Below are 16714 nucleotides of genomic sequence, written 5' to 3'. Positions count from 1 at the left end.
AGAAAAAAAAATTATTGCAAACATCAGAGGGCATATGTACAAAATTAAGGGAGGAAAGTTTAGGGGAGACTTCAGGGGTAAGTTTTTTTACACAGAGGGTTATGAGTGCCTGGAATGACTTGCCAGGGATGGTGGTGGAGGCTAAAACATTAGGGGTATTTAAGAGCCTCTTGCACAGGCACATGGATGAAAGAAAAATAGAGGGTTATGGGGTAGTGTGGGTTTAGTACTTTTTTTAAGGATTATATGGGTCGGCACAACATGGAGGGCTGAAGGGCCTGTACTGTGCTGTAGTGTTCTGTGGTATTCTCAGCTCTATGAGGCAACCTATAAGCGGGGAAGTGATGTTGAGGTAACTTATTTCTTATTCTTTCTACTTCTCTTCTAATATTTATATCTGTGCACTTGCAATACTACCGCGACACTAATTTCCTAACTTTCCTGAAGTATCTGTCACTCCCACTGCTTCCTTGGCGTTTTGTTCACGACAATAAACTCGACTCTGATTTTGACTTTCTCTCTTCTGCCTGGTTTGCTACGTATTTCAATCGCTTTCTGTTTCTTACATGATCTCCAGTATTTGCTGACTATAATCAAGGCAAACTTTTAATCTGAACCGGTAAAGTGACGGGCAGTTTTGGCGAGGGGGCTAAACTCCCCCAGCAGGTGGCGCATCTGCTGCCCCACCCCCTCACCACGCACGCCACAAACACGCATGCGCCAAATGCTTGTCGCTGATTGACTTGGCGGTGTCCCTAAATCGGCTGAGGCGGACAAAATGGCGACAGCGATGGATGTGGATGCACCGAGTACGACCAACAGCGGCGGCAAGAAGCGCTTCGAGGTTAAAAAGGTACCTGGCTGGCCCCATTACTCGGTGGACGCAGTTCCACTTCTGGCGACGAAAGTGTGCGGGAGAAAACGGGGCTATTTAGAGTCATTGTAAAATTCAGCCCTTAACGGTTTGATTGACAACTGCAACCGACCAGTTGAAGTGGAGATTTTGTCACGGAGGCGCAGCCGTCAGCCAATAGTAGATGGGGGCGGGAGGTCAGGATGAGAGCGCGGCCTGGGTGCTGACGGGCCCGGGGAGGCCTCGGCAATTTGGTGCTGCTTTAGGACAAGTTTGCGAGGTAGTGACAGACTCTCTTAAGGTTTGAGGCTGCTAACTTCGTGCGTTAGTAGGTCAAGCGCAGGTTTATGTCCCGTAAGCCCCGAACCATCCCTCGGCTGGAAGCGGCCTGACAGGCTGAGGGGAGAGGGGTTCTCAATCTTTTTAATGTCACGGACCATCGAAGGGGTCTCTGGACCCCAGGTTGGGAACCCCTGTGAGATGTGCTAAATTATGAGAGGCAGAATACATGTTACCACCCCCCCCAGGTTGGATGAGATCAGAACAATATGCCATTCCTTATGGGTGAAAGGAGAAATGTCTAAGAAGGAACTTGCTGTGTCGCGAGTGTGGAGCAAGCTGCCAATAAAACTGGTAGATGCGGGTTCAACTGTAACATTTAAGAGAAATTTGGATGAGAGGGCTGTGGTCGGGGTGTAGATGGGACTAGTCGGAAGAGCAGGCTGGCATGGAATAGATGGGCCAATTGACCTGACTCTGTGCTGAAATGCTCTGTGATTGAATGTGTGGAACTGTAGAGTGACAGGAGACTTGGATCCTTTCATTCATCTAGCGATAGAGCAGGAATTGCCCAGTACGGCAGATATTTGGATAGTATGATAGGTGTTGCAGAGCGCCTGTGTGTTTGTAATGCATGGAGTTGAGTTCTCAGTGCATTTCTGAATGTTTCTTTACTAGTTCATGCCATCGTGGATCAGTAAATCATGGGGATGTTGCAAATATTTTGGACCGTAAGAAGCATGAACAAAATTATGCCATTCAGCCCATTGAGTCTGCTCTACTATTCAATCATAGCTGATTAATTTTCCCTCCCAACCCCATTCTCCTGCCCTCTCCCTATAACCTTTGATGCCCTTACTAATCAAGAATATATCAACCTCGACTTGGACTTCACAGCGGTCTGCGGCAATGAGTTCCACAGATTCAGCATCCTAAATTGATGCCAGAGAAATTCCTCCTCATCTTCTTTCTAAAGTGATGGCCTTGTAATTTGAGGCTATGTCCTGTAGTCCTAGACTCTCCCGCTGTTGGAAACATTCTCTGATGCCCACTCTTATCTAGGCATTTCAATTTTGGTTGGTTTTAACAAGATTTCCATTCTCCCCCCAACCCCCAAACATTATTCAAAACAACAAGTAAAGGCTCACATGTTAACTCTCTCTCCTCTGGGATCATTCTCGTAAGCCTCCTGGATCCTCCACAATGCCAGCACATCTGTTATTAGATATGGGGTCCAAAACTGCTCACAATACTCCAAATCTGGTGTGGCTAATGGCTTATAACACCTTACCATTGCTTCCTTGCTTTTATATTTTAGTCCTCCTGAAATAGATGCTAGCACTGCATTTACCTTACTTACTGTCCACTTAACCTGCATGTTAATCTTTAGAGAATCCCGTACTAGGGTTCCCAAGTCCTTTTGCACCTCCAATTTCTGAATTCACTCCCATTTAGAAAATAGACTGTCTTTATTCCTTCTTCCAAAGTTCAAGACCATACACTTTCCTGTATTCCCTCTGTCACTTCTTTGCCCATTCTTCTAAATTGTTGAAGTCCTTCTGCAGACTCTCTGCTTCCTCAACACTACTTGCCCCTCCACCTACCTTTGTATCATCTGCTAACTTGGCCCCTGAGCCATCAGTTCCATCATCCATATCACTAACATAATGTGGAAAAATAGTGGTGGATTTTTTTCAAGGAAGATAGGAACACGTTATGGAATCTTTGCCTTGTTAGTAATTAAATGATCAACTAAATTGATGTCTTCTGCCTACACATCTGTATCTTCCATTTTTCTCACATTTGTGTACCTATCTAAATGTCTCCTCAAAGTTCCTCATGTATCAGCCTCTACCACCACCCCAGACACCCATTTCTCTCTTGCGTTTTAAAAAAAAACTTGCTCCTCACATCTCCTTTGATCTTTCCCCTCTCACGTTTAATGCATGCCCTGTGGTTGGATATTTCAACCCTGGGAAAAAGATGCTGTCTGTCTACTCTATCTGTGCCTCTCATAATCTTATAAACCTCCATCAGATCTCCTCAGCCTCTACCACTCCAGAGAATACAACCCATCTGTCCAACCATGATCGAATGTTGGAGCAGGCGCAATGGGGTGAATGGTTTATTTCTACTCTTGTGTCTTATAGCTAGAAACCAGCAATATATTCTTGTATTGCCCGAATTAATCTCTGCTCCTGAGGGTCGTGGAGACCAGATCATTAGATATATTTAAGGAGAATATATGAAAAAAATTCAGAGTTGCAGGGAATTGGCATCGAAGAAGAATTGAGATCAATGTACATCACTCTTGTTCACATGCAGTGGCAGAGTGGGCAGGAATGGTTTGGTGGTGGACTTTACCCTTGTGTGAGTGATGTGTATTAAATATTTAATGTGCTAATGTCTGTCCCCACTGCTGCCCAATTTTATCCACATCACTGAATTTTAAATGGAGACAATTTCCTGCATCTCTTTAGTAAAATAAATTTTCAGAGACTGTTACAGATGATTGTAGAAACGGTCTTGCCTCAAGTTCTGTTAAGCTAAAAATATTTTGGAGTACGTATTGTCGTTTTATCTCGTGGATGAGAAACTGTCTGAGGATTGAATGTTTGAGATGGTGAGACTGAGTGGAATACTTGGTTAAGTTCCCCAATGCAGCCGTGGACAGTGATATCTGAGGAAGGATTCAGAAGTAGGCTATGTGCTCCTCCTAGTGCCTGCTGCAATGATCAGAACAAGGCTGATCTTTCGCCTAACTATTCTCCTGCACAAACCCCAACAAGTTCCTTGATTTCCAGAGAAATTAGATGTTTTAATAGGAGCATTTGTAGTGTTCTGCATAGAAGACAAAGTTGGATTGGAGTGGATTGCGTGCCATCAGTGTGATTTACTGATTGTTGCACTTGCCTTGTGACATGTTCTTGATCAAAACAATAATGTTAAAATAAAACCTAGCGGTTTTGATCTATCTGGTGTGTCCAGCCGGTACAGAGTAATAATCAGCAAGCCTATAAAATTAAACTCTGCTCTGAAACGGGAAGAATACAGCGATGATTGCAGAGCTGCTGCCTCCCGGCTCCTTGGCTTCCAGGGGGAGTTTGGCTTCAATCCTACCTCTAGTGCTATCTGTAAAGTTTGCAGTGCGTTTGTCCTCTGCGTGCTCTGGATTCCCCTTGGAGACATAAATTCCCTCCACTGTGTAGGTGGAGGGGCTAGTTGATTGGGAAGTGGGAAGAATAAAATGGAATTCGTGCTGGATTAATGTGAATAGGTGTTTGATGGCTAGCACAGATTTGATGGGCTGAACTGCCTATTTCTGTGCTCCATGACTCTGTAAAACATAATCTCTCAAAATAGACCTAAGCCAAAGTTAGAGATACTGGGACAAATGTAAAAGCTTGATCGTACTGGGTTTCTCCCATCATTCTCTACTGTTTCTGTCTTTGGGCTTGTTACTCCTGTCGATTAGTAGCATCACATGTAAATAAAATGTCAACTTGCTGATGTTAACTGACGTGCCAGTCACCTCCACCATTTCTCTCGACCCTCTTCACTGTCTCAAGATGATCAGACTGCTCATTTGTTAGAAAAATTGGAAAGCCGGAATCTGTTACCTTCAACTATATCTGATTCACTGACCTGTGCACGTAATGTCTGAGACAGAACTTGGAGGTTTTTTATTGATCCTGTTATGATTATTAATCTATGGATTTATTGAGTTTGTATTTTGTTGTCTCCCCATTGCAGTGTGCAAGCAATAAAGAGTGGAAGTGTGGGACCATATTGCCCAAACACTAAGATGTAGATGCAGTCACATCTGCAATCAGATCAATGTGTATCAATAAAGAAGCTGTCCTGGAGCCTGTAGGTCCTGGCCTTAATGCTGCAGTACCGTTTGCCAGACGATAGCAGCTGAAATGGTTTGTGGTTGGGGTGGCTGGAGTCCCTGATGATCCTCCGGGCCTTTTCTATGCACCTGCTGCTGTAAATGTCGTGAATAGAGGAAAGTTCAAATCTACAGATGTGCTGGGCTGTCCACACCGCTCTCTACAGTGCCCTGCGATTGAGGGTAGTACAGTTCCCGTACCAGGTGGTGACACAACCTGTCAGAATGCTTTCAACGGTGCCCCTGTAGAAGATCCTGAGGACTTGGAGACTCATGCTGAACTTCTTCAGCCATCTGAGGTGAAAGAGGCACTGTTGTGCTTTCTTTCATCACATAAGAAAATGAATTTTGGGGTTGTATAATGTGACATACATACCGGTATATATTTTTTGATATTTCCTTTGAATTTCAGTTGTAAGCAACCTGGTATAGCTTATCCCAGGATGAGCAATTAGCAACATACACACCATCCTCAAAACAGTTTCCACCTCCTTAGCATCATCTGACTTTGTCCTTGCTGTGGAATTGATAGACTTTTCTACTTTATACTTGAATTGGCTGTTGCAACTACTTCCCCACCCATGTTCTGCTCTTAATCAATATCATCTAACAGACTGATGTTGTTCCAACTGTAGCTAATCCCTCATCATTCATTTCTGTTAGGCCAAGTAATCTCTCTCATCCAAGGTTATCTTCACCAGGGATCATTTGTAGATCTTTAATGTGAATGGATTATTCAAGCATTTGGTTAACGGTATGTTTTTGTTTCCAGTGGAATGCAGTAGCTCTGTGGGCCTGGGACATTGTGGTAGATAACTGTGCTATCTGCCGAAACCACATTATGGATCTGTGTGAGTATCTAACGTGCTGACAGTAAACCGTAACAAAATTTGACCTGGTAATACTTTCAGAATCAGATCTTTCGGCCAACTTCTCCATTACCAACTCCTGTACCACAAGCTGCACCTCCCTCCAGAATTCGGAGTGCAAGGCTGTTTGGGTTTGATGAGATGGTCCTGAGAATCTCAGTTACCAGATCCCATGATGTCTCGACATCAGATCAAGTATATCCAAGAAACCTTACAGCCCTGTTCCAGCTGATGTGGCTGAATTCTGTTGTTGGAGAAAACAAAGTACCACAGAGATGCAAATTATATTTTCCCAGTTATGTCTTCACTAAACTTGGCAATACTCTGCCAATCCTGTGAACATAATTGGCAACTGGTTGTAAGAGGAGGGAAAAATCCTGAATTGTTCTTGTTCTCACTAACTAAGCGTTCACAGATGCCTGCATCCTTGCAAGTGTGCATTATATAATCTATTCATGACTGATTTTCAGAAACACCAGAAATGTTCAGTGGAATGTAATAAATAACAAGTGATTTTAAATCAGGGGTGTCAAACTCATTTTAGGTCACAGGCCGGATTGAGCAAAATGCAGCTTCATGCGAGCCGAATCATTCGGACGCGTGCGAACGCAGCTTTCGTTGCCTCCGTTTTTTCAGCCTGCTCTCATGTGTCTCAGTCTCTGCTATAACTACAAAGTGTTTCACTTTACAAATTCCATTTCTTATGAAGAAGACTGCCGAATAAACACTAAAAACCCTGAAAACCTGGTACCTGAATAAACTCGGCATTAGTCATATCATACGCCATAGGCGCTTCGATTACTGGGGCCAGCTTTAATAGTAATTAGATATTATCTCGCGGGCCAAAGATAATTCCACCGCGGGCCGGATTTGGCCTGCGGGCCTTGAGTTTGACATATATGTTTTAAATAAATAAAATAGTGTGCCTTGGGGGAAAAATTATGGACTCTGAAGGTGTGGTGGAGTGCTGTTTCTGCTAAACTAGGGAAGCAAAATGCTGAAGCTAGAGCAATGTTAATCCACATACATATCAATCGGATCAAAACTCTCTAAACCTGCCATTTCCAGTAATGACAGCTGCTGATAAAGCATAGGCTATTAAGTACAAATAAATGGACCTACAAATGACTGAAAATACAATTTATGAGATAAATTTTAATGCCCAAGTTAATTCATTGTTTAAATCAGGGGTTCCCAACATTTTTTTTATGCCATGAAGCCTTACATTAACCAAGAGGGTCCAGGGATGTTTTTGAATGATTTATGGTATCCATGGACATAGAGTTCTGCACCCAGCTTCCCTTTTGCTGTTGTTAGCCTGGGAATGTTTTACATGTATTGATATAAAATCCAATAGGTAAAAAAAATACTTTAAGCAGTTGGTTTATGCCCTTATTTGCAGGTTAGGTCATCACTATCAACTATTCCAGAAGTGCTATTGCCCCACAAAAGTATGCACCCTGCTCTTGGTGTTGTTGATAGTGGTATCTGCTAATATTTCATTGTACTGATGGGGCAGATCTAGCCCAGATTTAGAAAATGAAACTTCTGGCAACAGCTGGACTGTTTGCCCTGAATCAGTGGTAAAGACTGAGCAGGGTGGATGACTGGACTGAACCAAGTGTGCATAGAGTCGAGCTCCATTTACAGTTTGTCTTACTTCAACATAATTTTGCCAGCTAGGTTTTTTTGAAAGTTTGGTAATATGTTTTTGGGTTTCACTTTGATCTGTAGGTATAGAATGTCAAGCAAACCAGGCTTCAGCAACTTCAGAAGAATGCACTGTCGCTTGGGGAGTGTGTAATGTAAGTATCTAGGATTGGTATCAACATAAGTAAAGTCCTGGGGCTGGAACTATAGTATTGTTTGAATGGTACATAATCTAGGCTAATGCCTTCCCCTGTCCCCAACTTCTTATTCTGGCTTCTGCCCCCTTCCCTCTCAGCCTAAAGCGTCAGCTGCTTATTCCCCTCTATAGATGCTGCCTAACTTGCTGAGTTCTTCCAACATTTTCAGAGCAGTACTGCGGGGTTGTGGCTCTATTAGAGATGCTGCCTCTTTATCGAGATGATGAATTTGGGCCCTTTCATTTGTTGGGAATGATTTATAGAGAATCCAATGGCATCATCCAGATTGGTTCTCCAGGTTGCTTATTCTCAAGCACCCTCACTAAAGATAAATGCTGCTGATTGTGGAATCTTTATCCATGTTTATCTGATTTACATTGTTCTGAACCGTGAAAGTGGATTAATGGCTGAGGTGAAATATTCAACATCGAGTCCTCAGAGTACACAGCTCAAGTGTTCTTTCAAGGAAGAATTGCCATCTCTTGAAAGTAGTTGTTCCACAAGCAAATTGGCGGTTGCGCATTTGTGTGCAAAGTTGCAAAGTGAAGACTGGGCCTCATAGGAATCTCTGATTCCTTTAACCTCACATTTTTAATGTGCTTTGGATCTGGTAGTCTAAAATTACATTGAGGAAATGCTTGTAAGTAGTTGACTAATACTATTTATCTAAGGTTAGCAGTCCTGGGACACTACCAGCTTCACTTGGAAAACCTGAGGACTTAATAACTATCCTGTTCATGAAAGATGCTGCATTTGCATTTCTACTGGTGACTACTTCAATCCCTGCACTCGTTCTGCCTCCTTTTACAGCATGCATTCCACTTTCACTGCATTTCGCGTTGGCTGAAGACCAGACAGGTTTGCCCACTGGATAACAGGGAGTGGGAGTTCCAGAAGTAAGTTTTCCGTGTGTGTGTGTGTGTGTGTGTGTGTGTGTGTATGTGACATTTGAAGTGCTGGACAATTTTCAGGGCTTGTTTAAAAAAAATTCCTGCTCTGAGCTCTTTAAAAAAAAAAAAATAGATAGAGAGAACATTGTCCAAGGATCAACAGAAAGAATGTATTTATTACTAATGTTTTGGTGATTGGGATGGGCTGTAGTTGTTGCTGTTTGGATTGGACTCCAGGTAAAACATGTAGGAATTCCATGCTGTTCATTTACAGTATGGAAATAGCTTTTCCATCCACCCATGATCAGCATGTACATGTTAACCAAACACTAATCCATTTTATTCTGCCCACATTTCCACCAACTCCCTCAGCTTCTACTACGCAACAAACACTGGAGGGGTGGGGATTGCTTTCATTGTGCCTAATTAACCTACCAGCTATTGAGGGGTTACTGGAGTACCTGGGGGAATTTTCAGAGCACAGGAGAACATGTAAACTGCACACAGATAGCACCAGAGGTCACTGAAGCTGGAGGTGGCCGGGAGACTAACTGCACCACTCTGCTGTCCAGTTTTGGATTGTAAAGTTGATATTTTGGGTACTAGATACTAATCTATAGTTTTAACATCTTCTGATCTCAAGAAGCCTTTAGTGGCATAGTGGTTAAATTACTGGACTAGTAACCAGAAGTGTTTGATTTGATCAAGGGACACAAGTTTAAAAACCCACCGTGGCATCTGGAGAATTTAAATTCAAGCAATCAAATAAATTTGTAATGTTTTTTTAAATTGTCATGGCAGTTGTGATTTGTGAAGTTACTGTCCTTCAGGAAAGGAAATCTGCCTTCCATGCTCAGTCCTGCTTGTGTGACTCTTCCTTTGCTGTTTGGAATGATAATAAATACGTGCATTGGCAGTTACCATTTCCGACTTACAAACAGAAGTTAAACTGTTGTCTTTTCACTGGCCTTTGTTGCCTCACTGTTTTGAGCTGTTCTACCACAAATAACTGATCCACCAAAACATCTTGTGTGTTTTATCTCTAGTGGATGCCTAAAGATGTGTTAAACTGTCTAAATTTGTCTTGTTTCCTCAGGTATGGCCACTAAATGTAACAGCAACACGTTGTTTAGCTGCTCTCAGCTGTTTCTCTGCTGACAGACCTGCCCTGTTAGCTTCCCACCCATCTCAGCTCACCTGAGCGGTCTGACAGCTGTGTATTCCGAAGACAAGGACTTTATCATAAATGTTTTTTTTAAAGAAATGCTCTTTAAATTTGCTGGTTGCAGACTTTTTGTTATAAAATAGCTGAATATCGTGAAACTGTACACTGACTCTGCAGGTGGAGAGCCAAAGGTGCTCTCACACAGACTGCTTTTCTGTGCTAATAAAAATAGCAGAATGTGTGAGGGTTTTCTGTGGCTCTTCACCTAAGTATTATATTTAATAAATTAAGGTTGGCAAAATATTTAATCGTCATTGTTATCTTTTTTAAGTTTTGAAGATTTAAGAGTAGTTTTATTTGTCACATGTACATCGAAACATACAGTGAAATGCATCATTTTTATGTCAAGTCAAATCAGCCACACTTCTGGTGTCAGCATAACTTGCCTACAACTTACTAACCCTGACGATATGTCTTTGAAATGTGGGTGAGTCAGAGCACCTAAAGGAAACCCATGCAGTGACGATGAACGCACAAACTCCTTACGGACAGCGGTGGGAATTGAATCCCGATCTTACAGCTAGTGCTGTAAAGTTATATGCTAACCGCTACATCACCTCTGAGCAAAAATCATTAATTCCACAAAATCCAGAACCAGCAAACGATTTTGCAAGGAAGGAAAAATCAATATGTGAAAGCCAGCCAGAAATATAAAAATTGATATTAAGTTGCCAAAATATTTTAAAAAATCGTGAAGTAATTATTGGTCCTGGAGAGAGTGGGTCTGGGGAATTAGTTACAGAAATAAAGACATGGGCAGGTGAAATTAACAAGGATTTTACATTGTTCTTCACCACAGGTTACACCTATCAACCCAGATGTAGTTGTAAATTGGGAAGATGACAATTGTGAGGGCTACAGTATGGAACAACATCTGTGGGCCCTGATGTGGTCTTAAAAAGGAATGATAGAGAGTTGGAGTACTTTTAATTTACAATATTTCCATGGTTTGAGGTAATTCCATATGATTGGCGAAAAATGCAATTGGTTCATTCAAAAGTGTAAGGAAACTAGAATTGTGTGCTACAGTCCAATAGCTTAACATAGGTTACAGCAAAAATGTTAGAAGCTGTTATTAAAGACTTGTTTGCAGAGCACCTAGAGAATCAGGTTCCATAACTTCATTGAAGTTCTTGGAAGTATCGAGTGCTGTGGATAAAAGTGATGAATCAGCATATAGGAGGGACATTGAAAGTCCAGTTGAATGGTGCCACAACAAACTCGTCAGCAAAACCTAAGAGCTGCTTATTGACTACAGGAGAAGAAAACCAGAGGTGTTTAAGGACTGGAGGTGGAGAGGGTAAGTAACTAAATCCCTGGTGCTTTTCCTTGCTCTGTCCCTGCCAGCAAGGACAGGCTGATGATAGGGCAAAATTGCAGTCAGTGGGACAAGGTGACAAAATCAAAAAGGGTGATGAATACAGGATTGAAGGTGTTATATTTGAAATCATGCAGTATGGAATAAGGTAGATGAACTTGTAGCACAGTTAGAGATTGGTTGGTATGGCATTGTGGGCATCACTGAGTTGTGGCTGAGGGAAGATTATAGCTGAGAGGCTAACATCCAAGGATACACATAGTGTTGAAAGGACAGGCAGGAAGGTAGATGGGGTGGTGGCTCTGTTGGTTTAACAAAAAAGAGGTGACATAGGATCGGAAGGTGTAAAATCCTTGTGGGTAAAGTAAGAAACTGCAAGGTTAAAAACACCCTGATAGGGAGTTATATACAGGCTTCTGAACAGCAGCAATGATGTTGGCTACAAATTACAGCAGGAGATAGGGGGATGGGGGATTTGGATATACGGGTAGATAAGGAAAATCATGTTCCCAAAAGGGAGAATTTGGAGAATATCCAAAAGGTGGCTTTGTAGAGCAGCTTGTGGTTGACCCTACCAGGGGATTGGCTATCTTTAGATTGGGTGTTGTGCAATGAAATGGAATTGATTAGAGAGCTTAAGGTAAAGGAACCCTAAGGGAACAGTGATCATACTATGATAGAGTTCATCCTGCAGTTTGAGAGGGAGACGATAAAGTCAGCTGTACTGGTATTGCAGTAGAGTAAATGGGATTACAGTGGCATGAGAGAGGAACAGGCCAAAGTTGATTGGAAAGGGACTCTAGCCGGAATGACAGCAGAGCAACAAAGGCTGGAATTTCTGGGAGCAATTGGGAAGGTGCAGGATAGATAAATCCCAAAGAAGTAGTAGTACTCCAAGGGGAGGAAGAGACAACTGTGGCTGATAAGGGAAGTCAAAGACCGAGAGAGCATGTACTAGAAGAAAAATTAGAGGGAAGTTAGAGCACTGGGGAAGCTTTTAAAAGCCAACTGAGAACTAAAGTCATAACGTGGGAAAAGATGGAATGTGATGGTAAGCTAGCCAATAATATTAAAGAGGATGGGAGAAGTTTCTTCAGATGTATAAAGAGTAAAGTACAGGCAAGAGTAGATATCAGACTGCTAGAGAGGTAGTAATGGCGGATGAATTGAATAATTATTTTTGCATCAGTCTTTACTGTGGAAGACACTAGCAATATGCCAGAATTTTGGGAGTGTTGGGGCAGAAGTGAGTGAAATTGCCATTATTATGGAAAAGGTGCTTGGGAAACTGAAAGGCCTGAAGGTAGATTAATCAGCTGCTTCAGATGATCTATACCCCAGGGTTCTGAAAGAGGTGGCTAAAATAGATTGTGGAGGCATTAGTAATATTTCAGGAATCAATAGATTCTGGCATGGTTCCAGAGGACTGAAAAATTGCAAGTGTTACAACAGGAGATAGAAAAGGCATGTCAAAAGGTCATGGAGGATTTCAATATGCAGGTAGTTTGGTAAAAAAGACTGAGGCAGAAGAAAGGAAATTATAGGCCAGTTAGTCTGACCTCAGTGGTTAAGATGATGTTGGACTTGATTGTTAAGGATGTGGTTTCAGGATCCTTGGGGGCACATGGTAACATGTCAAAGTCAGCATGATTTCCTTAAGGGAAAATCTTGCCTGACAAATCTGTTGGAATTCTTTGAAGAAATAACAAGCAGGATAAACAAAGAAGAATCGGTGGATTTTGTGTACCTGGATCTTCAGAAGGCCTTTGACAAGACATCACACTTGAGGCTGCTTAACAAGATAGCCATGGTATTACAGGAAAGATTCTAGCATAGATAGAGCAGTGGCTGATAACCCGAAAGCAAATAGTGGGAATTAAGGGATCCTTTTCAGATTGGCTGCTGGTGACTGGAGGTCTGTGTTAGAACCACTTCTTTTTATGGTATGAAGATAGGTGGAGGGGCAGATAGTGTTGAAGAAGCAGGGAGTCTGCAGAAGGACTTGGGCAGTTTAGGAGACTGGGCAAAGAAGTAGCAGATGGAATACAGTGTTGGGAAGTGTATGGTCATGCACTTTGGTAGAAGAAATGAAAGAAGAAATTCAAAAATCCAAGGTGCAAATGCACTTGGGTGCCCTCATGCAGGATTCCCTAAAGGTTCATTTGCAGGTTGAGTCAGTGGAGAGGAAGGCAAATGCAAGGTCAGCATTCATTTTGAGAGGACTAGGATATAAAAGCAAAGAGGCTTTATAAGGCACTGGTAAGGGCTCACGGAGTATGGTGAGCACTTTGGGGCCAATTACCTAAGAAAGGATGTGCTGACAGTAGAGAGGATTCGGAGGAGTTCCACGAGTATGAAAGGGTTACCATATGAGGACAGATTGATTAATCACTGATATTCAAAAGAATGGGATGGGGATGAGGTTAATCACATTGAAACCCATCACATGTTGAAAGGCCTTGATAGAGTGGATGTGAAGAGAATGTTTCATCAGGTGGGGGAATCTAGGACCAGAGGGCACAGCGTCAGAATAGAGGGATGTCCATTTTGAACGGAGATGAGGAGGAATTTCTTTAGCCAGCAAGTGGAAAATCTGAGGAATTCATTGCCAAAAGCGGCTGTGCAGGCCATATCATTGGGTATATTTAGGGCAAAGGCTGATAGATTTTGATTAGTCAGAGCATGAAGGGTTACAGAGAGAAGGCAGTAGATTGGGGCTGGGAGGGAAATGGATTAGCCATGATGAAATGGTGGAGCAGATTCAATGGGCCAAATGGCCCAATTCTGCTCCTATATCTTCTTGTCATATTATTTCATAGGAGTGCCATTACAAAAAATCACAGCAGTGCCTCTGCTTAGAAGTCTGTGCAGATCTGGCATATCATCCAAAACTGACAAGATGCACACTGACTGGCTGGTAGTGGGACACCCATGCCTAGGAACGGGAAAGCCAACAAAAAAGTAGTGACTACAGACCAGACCAGAAGCCCCTCCCACCATTGAGCACATCTACAAGGAGGACTGTCACAAGAAAGCAGCCTCCACTGTCAAAGACCCCCACCATACCACCATCAATTCTTGCTGCTGCTTGTAAGGGGGAGATCCAGGAGTGTTAGATACAACATGACCTGGTTCAGGAACAGCATTACCCTTCAACCATCAGGATCCTGAACCAGTGTGGATAACTTCACTCACCTCAACACTGAACCGGCTCCACAATCTATATATGGAGACTTTCAAGGACTCCACAACTCATGTTCTCAGTATTATTTATTAACTTATTTATTGCTGCTTTTATTATTTGTTTTTTTTTGCAGTTTGTCTTTTTGTTCATTGTTGCTAATCAGTCTTTGTGTGTCGTTTTTCACTGATTCTATTTTATTGCTTTGTTGCACTGTGAATGCCCGATAGACGATGAACCTCGGGGTAGTATGTGGTGACAATATATGCAATACGTACTTTGAACTTTAAAGACCCAATGATGTACCAACGTGCCCAGGAGGAGTTTTATAAACACGAGAGATTCTGCAAATGCAACACGCATAAAATGCTGGAGGAACTCAGCGTCTGTGGAAAAAAGAGTAAAGAGTCGAGGCTTTTAGCCGAGATCCTTCATCAGTACTCCATCATGTGTAGGGGGTAACTTATTGGCAGGGAAAGTAGTTTGACCGGCTAATGAGTACTGTACTACACAAAAACGATTCTTTCTCAGGGTGGGTCATAGGAATCGCTGCCCGATGGGACTTAAACTTTTTACTACTTCAAACAGTGAGTTGCATGAAGGTGCTCACGATTTGATGTTAAATTTCCTGATGGTGCAAAGGTAGGTTGGAAAAGAGGTGGTGAAGATGTCAGTTGAGGAAGCCACACTGAGTACCCACTGGTACACTGAATTACAGCGAGTTTGTGCTTCCAACCTGAACACTCACAAGCATGACCCTCTCCCCACCCCAAATGTACTTCTAAAGGAAATCACTTCTGCAGGGAGACCCGGACCTTCTTGTTCGTACTCTTGAGTTCAGTAAGGGACTGGTACTGGGCAAGCACCCCAGAGATGTGCTGCTGGCTGGGACGGTGAACGCGGGCCTTTGCTCCGTGTGCCGATACACCGCTCAATCCCGTTGAAAGCTGCTGTCTGCCCACTCCGGGACCTCCCGATGGTGACAAATCACACTTTCAAATTAAGAGGTCGGAGATTTCTTCATCGGGAAGGGATGAACCTTTTGAATTCTCTAGCCGCAGAGGGTTTGTCGCTAACTGCATTCAAAAACACGAAGTCTCTTGTCGCAGAGTCACCTACCAGACCGGACATGCGCTGACGGTGACTATTCTGAACCACAAACAAAAATGGCAAAAGCTTTGTTGCGCCCGTTGGAGCGCCCTGTAACATGGGTTGAGCTCAGACAACCCTCCTCTAAATCCCGGTGAAAGGGCGCATCTGCGTCTGTAGCTTCATGTCCTCACGCTCCGCATCCTCCCTGTGCCAGCGCTTTGCGACGCCCCTTCTCCGCGGGTGTTCCGGGTTTGCCACATTGCGAGTGTGATCCCTAGGCCGGACGTCGAGCTGGAAGCCTCGGGCTTTCGGTGCTGGGATCCCGCACCTCGGCACCGTACCACTTCCAGCCCCCCCATTCTCCTCCTCAGGGCCCCTTCGTCCATTTCCTATCGTCAGATCTGATCATTTCTCAAACTCCGGGTATTTTAGCATCTACAGAATCGCCGGCGATCATGCGTGTCTAATTGCCGGAAATTACAGCTTAGTCATACTGACAGCCGTCTATAGTTTGAAGTAGAGCGGCTTCTAGCGTAATGTGTGGTTCCATGGTGTAATGGTTAGCACTCTGGACTCTGAATCCAGCGATCCGAGTTCAAATCTCGGTGGAACCTGCTATTTTTTAGTCCCAGAGAACTGCATCCAATCTCACAAATTAAATTATTTTATTTAATTCTGCTGTCCTTAGTGATCGTTTGCTAACTTTATGTATTAATTTCAGCTCTTTAAAGACAGATTACAAACGAACAATTAACTATTCGTAGTTAACAAACACTAACTGCTGAAATATCTCAGGAGGAGATCAGACAGGAAACAAAAACAAGAGTTAAAGTGACCCGATTCAGAGCTGCACAGCACGGAAACAGGTCTTTCGGCCTAACTCGTCCATGCCAACAAACCACGGTGTCTACCGCAAACACGAGAAAGTCTGCAGACGCTAGAAATCCAAAGCAAAACACACAGAATACTGGAAGAACTCAGCATGTCGGGCGGGATCCATGGAAAACAGTCGAGGTTGTGGGCCGAGACACCGAAGAACCAAGATGTCTGTCTACTTGATCTAATCCAGTTTCCTGAGTTTTAACTCGTACCATTCCTATCCATATGTCTGTCTAAATGTATCTTAAAGTTGTGACTATAACTAACCCACCACCCTTTTGTGTGAAAACGCCAGGGATCTGACTTCTGCTTGTCGACATCTAGTCTACTCTAGTCTAGTCTAGTCCACTAGTCCTCCACGGAGAGTCATGCTCTTCCATGACTAGTTC

General features: G+C 43.0%; 1 protein-coding gene and 1 non-coding gene across 2 annotated transcripts; both read left to right on the top strand.

Moving 5' to 3' along the window:
• The first annotated feature begins 704 nt into the window (after positions 1 to 704).
• rbx1 (ring-box 1, E3 ubiquitin protein ligase) lies at positions 705 to 10098 on the top strand. Its single transcript, XM_073033820.1, has 5 exons — positions 705 to 853; positions 5797 to 5875; positions 7628 to 7698; positions 8551 to 8636; positions 9727 to 10098. Exons 1-5 carry the CDS (start codon positions 779 to 781, stop codon positions 9737 to 9739), a joined length of 324 nt encoding a protein of 107 aa, XP_072889921.1. The 5' UTR covers positions 705 to 778; the 3' UTR covers positions 9740 to 10098.
• Positions 10099 to 15988: 5890 nt separating this feature from the next.
• Positions 15989 to 16060, top strand: trnaq-cug (transfer RNA glutamine (anticodon CUG)). Its single transcript has one exon. It is a non-coding gene; the product is annotated as a tRNA-Gln (tRNA).
• Positions 16061 to 16714: the final 654 nt, after the last annotated feature.

This window comes from Hemitrygon akajei, chromosome 31 (assembly GCF_048418815.1).
Source record: "Hemitrygon akajei chromosome 31, sHemAka1.3, whole genome shotgun sequence".
NCBI classification, from domain to species: Eukaryota; Metazoa; Chordata; class Chondrichthyes; order Myliobatiformes; family Dasyatidae; genus Hemitrygon; species Hemitrygon akajei.
Note: the sequence above shows the minus strand (reverse complement) of the source record. Positions and strands in the feature narration are given on the sequence as shown.